The 6,340-nt window shown below is 38.2% G+C and overlaps 3 protein-coding genes across 3 annotated transcripts in view; all 3 read left to right on the top strand.

The window, feature by feature from the left end:
- Positions 1 to 3,177: 3,177 nt before the first annotated feature.
- LOC131328404 (uncharacterized) lies at positions 3,178 to 4,147 on the top strand. Its single transcript, XM_058361350.1, has 3 exons — positions 3,178 to 3,222; positions 3,389 to 3,674; positions 3,888 to 4,147. The coding sequence occupies exons 1-3, from the start codon at positions 3,178 to 3,180 to the stop codon at positions 4,145 to 4,147; spliced, it is 591 nt and encodes a 196-aa protein (XP_058217333.1).
- Positions 4,148 to 4,758: 611 nt separating this feature from the next.
- LOC131328403 (protein FAR1-RELATED SEQUENCE 9-like) lies at positions 4,759 to 5,572 on the top strand. Its single transcript, XM_058361349.1, has 3 exons — positions 4,759 to 5,106; positions 5,191 to 5,349; positions 5,399 to 5,572. Exons 1-3 carry the CDS (start codon positions 4,759 to 4,761, stop codon positions 5,570 to 5,572), a joined length of 681 nt encoding a protein of 226 aa, XP_058217332.1.
- The window catches only part of LOC131328907 (uncharacterized), a 1,315-nt gene continuing 298 nt past the window's right edge, over positions 5,324 to 6,340 (top strand). Inside the window, exons 1-4 of the mRNA XM_058361871.1 lie at positions 5,324 to 5,744; positions 5,815 to 5,892; positions 6,006 to 6,131; positions 6,216 to 6,340. The exon at positions 6,216 to 6,340 is cut by the window's right edge and continues 298 nt beyond it. Coding sequence (XP_058217854.1) covers positions 5,667 to 5,744; positions 5,815 to 5,892; positions 6,006 to 6,131; positions 6,216 to 6,263 — 330 coding nt within the window. The 5' untranslated portion in view covers positions 5,324 to 5,666 and the 3' untranslated portion in view covers positions 6,264 to 6,340. The remainder of the gene's footprint in view (positions 5,745 to 5,814; positions 5,893 to 6,005; positions 6,132 to 6,215) is intronic.

Below are 6,340 nucleotides of genomic sequence, written 5' to 3'. Positions count from 1 at the left end.
ATTGGTGTAGTGTCCCAAGTTTGTACTTTGTACTTCATATATGATGTAAATGATCACTTTCTATCAATTGAAAAAAAAAACAATCCAAATACTACTAAATAATACAAACAGTCAAAGAGCATACCAAACCGGTTGTAGCAATGAAGCCATTTTCAAAGTGTTACCATTGATGGTTGAATTAGTTCATTCCCTGCTCCTTCACTAACTTGAAGCAAAATGAGAACCTCAAGGATTGCTAAATGCAGTTATTTTGCCCCCCAATGTCTCTTGATGTACTTCCTTTCTCCGGAGTCGAAGTTAAATCTCTGCAATAAGATCATGAAGACTTGCATGTAAGGAAGATACCTTGGCGGGATGAATCAACTTAAAAATGACAATCTACTTTTCCACATCATGGCGTTCTAGGACACATTCCAAACGAGATGGAGTTGAGTTCTTTCCGAATGGGAAGAATAGATGCAACATATAGTGAATGCTTAAATAAAGCATAATAAGCTCCAAAAGCCTTTAGCAAAAGCTGTGGGACCTCATCAGGAAAATCTCAAAAGAGATACTACCTCAGAAAATCTCAAAAGAGATTGAAGATGTTCTTAAATCTATACTTTGGACTAGGGCTGCCTTAAAACGGTCTGGTGCAAAGGTAAGTTGGGATTCTATCCTTTCTCCCAAATTGGAAGGGAGTCTAAACGAAGCGGGAGCGGGGATGGAAGCAGGAGCAGGGGCGGGGACAGGGGAGCGGATGATCATAGAAGTGTGGGAGCGCCATTGGGAGTGGTTAGGAAAAATTATTAAAATTATAAATATATTTTTAGAATTTTATATTGTTAAATTTAACATAAAAATATTATTCTACCACATAAAATATTACTATTAAAATTATAAGTTTCTAGTTATATTTCAACATTTTAATTGTAGCACATGATTACACAATGGAGCTCTTGTGCATATTAAGTAGGCATAATAAAAGTTAAAGGCATTAGTATGCCTCTAGAAAATTAATATCAGATGTGCACACTAACAAGAACAAAATAACTTTAAAAGTACCAATTGCAGCTTGAATGGTAAGTCTCTCAACCGTTTTTTGGGTGTAAGTTCCCGTATAGGTAAGGAACGAGTTCCTGTCGTCATTGGGACGAGTTTCTTGGAGTTTCCTTCGACGGGAACGCGGAAACGCGTTTCCGTCAAAGAAACGTGGGCATAGTTGAAGGTTCCTACAACTAAGCTTTAACCCCCCACCCCAACCTTTGGAATAAAGCTTGCCTCCTCAGAAGTACACAAGAAAGGCAATACTCAACAGGCTAAACGGATTAATGCCACATGAATTTACCTCAAGATTCCTCGTGGACTACAAGGAAACTGTTTATATCAACGAACATATGCTCTGTTGGAAGGCTGTGTGACTTTCGTAGGGCTTGATAATTGGCATCCAACTGTTCCTTCATACAAAACCTTGGCGAAAAGATTGGGAAAAATGGAAGTTCTTTACATGCTAAAGTGTCTTCAATTGTTTTTTTTTTTTAAACGAGTGTCTTCGATTGTTGTTTTTTACTCTCTCCGTCCCTTTTTTAGAGTCCAGTATTTCATTTTGGGCTGTCCCTTAATAAGTGTTCATTTTATAAAGTTAGTGGGTAAAAGTTGGTGCATTGCCTATTTTGTCCTTAAAAGTAAATTCTATTTTGAAAAATTAGTGATTAAAAGTCTAATGATGATGAGTAAGTATGGAAAGTTGATGAAAAAGTTGATGTGAAAAGTATAATGATGATGTTGTTTTAATAAGTTGGAGTTACGAAGCAGGACACTTAAAAAGGGACGGAGGGAGTAATAATTAGCACTATGTTAACTATTACAGAACACTCTACTAATTTTCTACGTGATCACAGTTTTCTACGTGATCCTGTGATTTGGAATCCTGCACCAAATGGTGTATTTTATGTGACGTCAGCATGGTATGCTACCAGGTTAACTAGAGAAAGAGTCCCAGGTTTTGTATAGTTCGATTCAATCAGAATTCCTGAATGGCCATTCGTTTTATTGCTCTGTTGCCTTAAAAGGTTAGCTACCAGAGATAGATGGCAGGAGTGGGGGATGGAATTAGTTTCTACCTGTGTTCTTTGCAATTTTGGCAGATGAATCAATTCAACACCTCTCTTTTTCAACGTCCCTGTTCTAGTTGGATTTTGGGTAGAGTTCTAAGCAACCTTCAAGTTTCCAGAGCGCCCCCCCCCCCCCCCCCCCCCCCCCCCATTGGCCTGCTGAGCTAAGATGGTGTGTGCAGCATTGTTGAGGGAAAAGTTTCAAAAATAACAGTTCTAAAATTGGCACTTGCAGCTGCTATCTATCACATCGGGATGAAGAAAAATGCAAGCACCAACCACACCTCTGCAAATATTCGGCTGTAATATCCTATAAAGACTTCAGAAAGCAATGTGGGCGTTAGCAGAAGGTAGACCAGTTGTTTTATTTTTGCTGGTTGTGTATTCTTTTGGCTCGTGATACTTCTAAACTATGTAGCAAGGACACGGATATGGATACGGACACTGCAATTCTAAAAAAATGAGGAGACGTACACGGTGGGGACATGCCGCGTATATAAATAAATATATAAAAAAATTATTATTATGAATAATTTCACTAATCGCATAATTTTTTTTCAAAAGGCATAATTACAATTTAACCCAAATATTTTGAATAATTACATATTAACCCCCCAAAATTAAAAATATTACAATTTGACCCCTAACCATGTCCCCGGCATGTCCCCTATAAAAATAAAATAAGGCGTTTCCAATATGTGTCCCTGTATCCAATACGTGGATACGGCGCCCTTTTGGATTGTCAGTGCTTCATAGCTTATAAATATTGGGCCACTTCTCTTGCCCTTGTAGTCGGAGCCGGATCCCCTGTCCTAGTTTGTCTGTCCCACTCCCCTGTCCCAGTCTTCTACTCGTGCCACGTATCCACTCCTTCCTCCCCTCTAACAAAGTTACTTTCCCAGTTAAACTCCAACTACTCCCTTTCGTATTCCCTTTTACGTTCCCACTTCTGGCGCGAAAAATTATGGAGACAAAAAGTCTCTTTTTGTTTCTTTTAGGGTTTATTATTAGCCCACCTTTGGCACTTACGTATTGAGCGAGGGAAAAATACAAAGAAGAGGGAGAAACAGAGAGCAAACACAACATGGAGATTGAAATCAGTGGCTCTTTTTCCCCAATCTCATGTGAGGTAAGTCATATTTTCAGAATTCTGTCAGATTTCTTTTAGTTTGAGTCAAAGAAATCCACCATATTATTTCCAAAAAAAAGAAATCCACCGTATGTTTGATAGTTTCAAGCATCTTTCTTTCAAACATCCACCATGTGTTTGAATTTTGTTCTTAACGTGATTGTAGGTTTTGGACATTGATGGTAATTATGCAAGAGATGATTGCGAATCTCGTCGTAAGTTGGAATTTAAAGATGATGATGACTTCTTCAACACGGCTGTTCCTATCGAAGAGGAAGGTGAGCAAGATGTTTTGCATAACTCATTAGATGCAACCAGTGATATAAATTTGCTTCACTCCCAAATTCCCAATGAGGCAATTCCAAAACTTGACATGAAATTTAAGACAGAAGAGGCAGCTTATGAATTTTATAATGCTTATGTGTACAAAGTTGGTTTTAGTATGCATAGAAGTAAATAGTATAAAGATAAGAGCGGGATGTTAGTGACTCGAATATTTTGTTGCTCTTGCGAAGGTAAACGGGGGAAAGATAAATGAGATAGTATTGTAAAATCTCACCTCCCTGAGACGAGATTTGGTTGTTTGGCACGGAAGAAAATCAAATATTGTCGACAAACCAAACAATATTATGTTGCTGAATTTAATCCCGTGCATAATCATGTAGTCTGTACTCCAAGTAAGACTCATTTACACAAGTCTCATAGGAAGCTTAGTGTTGCCCAAGCAGCTGAATTAGATATGGCAAATGACTGTGGGATAGCTCCAAAGGCAACAATTGAGTTTATGGCTAGACAAGCTGGTGGGCGAGAGAATCTTGGGTTTATTCTTCAAGATTATAAAAATTACTTGCGTTCCAAGCGAATTGTGCAAATGAAGATAGGCGATACCGGTGGTGTTTTGGAGTATTTGCAAAAATGCAACTAGAAGATCCTAATTTCTTTTATGCCATACAAGTCGATGAGGATGATTTGATAACTAATATTTTCTGGGCTGATGCGAAGATGATGGCAGATTATGCTCACTTTGGGGATGTGGTTAGTTTTGATAGGACGTATAGGAAGAACAAAGATGGCCAACCTTTTGCAATGTTCGTTGGGGCAAACCATCATAAGCAAACCGCTGTTTTTGGTGCTGCATTGTTGTACGCTGAGTCTGCTGATTTTTTTGTATGGTTGTTTGATACTTTTGCTAAGGCTATGGGTGGTAAGACACCGAAAACTATACTTATGGATCAAGATGCAGCAATGGCAAAAGCATTAGCGGCTCAGTGGCCAGAAACAATTCACCGCTTGTGCATTTGGCACATTTATCAAAATGCGGCTTCAAAACTTAGTGGTGCATTTGCAAGATTCAAAGATTTTTCAAAAGATTGTAGTGAGTGCATATACAATTATGAAGATGAGGATGAATTTATAAGTGCTTGGAATGCGATGCTTGAAAAGTATAATCTCTAAGATAATGATTGGTTGAAGCGAGTGTTTAACCAAAAGGAGAAATGGGCATTGGTTTATGGGAGACAGACTTTTTGTGCTGATATGACTACCACCCAACGCAGTGAGAGCATGAACAGTGTGTTTAAAAGATATGCCAGCTACAACCATGATTTGTTGCAGTTTTTCCACCATTTTCAAAGGTTAGTCGATGATCCCCGCTACGAAGAACTAAAAGCTGATTTTAGAGCAACTCAAAGTACTCCATCTTTGTCCTTTCCGGTAGAAATGTTGAAGCATGCAGCAAGTATGTACACCTCAGATGTGTTTGTGTTGTTTCAGAGGGAGCTAAGCAAGGCTCATGATTGCAACTTGAAAAAATTTGGTGAGAGTGGAACAGTAATTGAATATGATATCAGTCCTTATGGCAAGGATGATCAACACTATCTTATGGCAAGGATGATCAACACTATCTTGTTAAATACGACTCATTAGCAGATATAGTGTTGTGTAGCTGTAAAAAAATTGAGTTTGTAGGATTATTATGTTCATGACATGCACTTAAAGTTCTTTGCCATAACAACGTTACATATTGAAAAGGTGGACAAAGAATGCAAAATCAGGGAGTACAGGTACTTGTGCATGGACAAGCTTGATCGAAGATCCAAAGGCATTGATGGGAAGACAATACAAAGAGTTGTGCTGCTTGTGTACCCAATTGGCAACAAGATCTGCTGAAACATAGGAAGCTTATAATATTGCTTTGGATTGTCTTAAAAAAATTGCGGAAGAAGTGGATGCAAGTTTGGCTGGAGAAAGTAATGATGGGACCTCTAATGCCAATAATAATGCATCTCTGGAGAATGAAGCTACCTTGGTGAAAGGAATTGAGAAAAGAGTTAAAAGGGTTGAAAGTTAAAGAGAGAGCTACTGGAAGGTCTAGCAAAAGGCCAAGAAATACTCTTGAAAGGGCGATTAAGTCTAAAAGAACTCCAGTAAATAATTTGAACTCCATGGATAATCCCATTCAACAAAGTGAACTACATCTCATTCAACAAAGTGAATTACATCCACCTTCACGTTTCAGCCAAGTATAAGTTTAGTAATCGTGTCCACTATTTTAATTTGCTATGTGTACTAATACTTAAAAACCTGCATAAGGAGGGTGTCACTTTTGGTGCACATGTAGACTTCCCCTATGACAGGACTTCATTGAGTCCATTTTCACAAGTGCCACAGGTATACCGTTCTTGAATTGAGCAATTTGTTATCATTCTAATTTGTGAAACTCAGTTATAATATGCACTTTTGGTAGTCTAACTTCATTTTATTCTATACTTTGAAAAACTTAGCAATACGAGTCTTACAACTCCTCAACTAGCATGGGTGTTCCAGCTAATCACCGGATATTTAACCAACCTTTCCAGTTAACCCAATCATCTCAAGCCGTGCCTACCAGCATGGCTGAATTACTGCAGGTATTTAGGTAGCACTAACATGCTTCAAGTTTTTGTAATTCTAAATCTCGATTAGCTGTAATTGTAGTTCCTTACCATTTTTAGGCTCCATTATCACAACCACTGGATGAGGAAATTTGGTTCAATAGCTAGTATGAAGGTCAACTAGAGAAGTAATCAAGTTGAAGTTGAAGATGGTGATATTTACTTCAACAACGGCTGTCAAAAAA

The sequence above is a fragment of the Rhododendron vialii genome, chromosome 6a (assembly GCF_030253575.1).
Source record: "Rhododendron vialii isolate Sample 1 chromosome 6a, ASM3025357v1".
Taxonomy (NCBI): Eukaryota; Viridiplantae; Streptophyta; class Magnoliopsida; order Ericales; family Ericaceae; genus Rhododendron; species Rhododendron vialii.
Note: the sequence above shows the minus strand (reverse complement) of the source record. Positions and strands in the feature narration are given on the sequence as shown.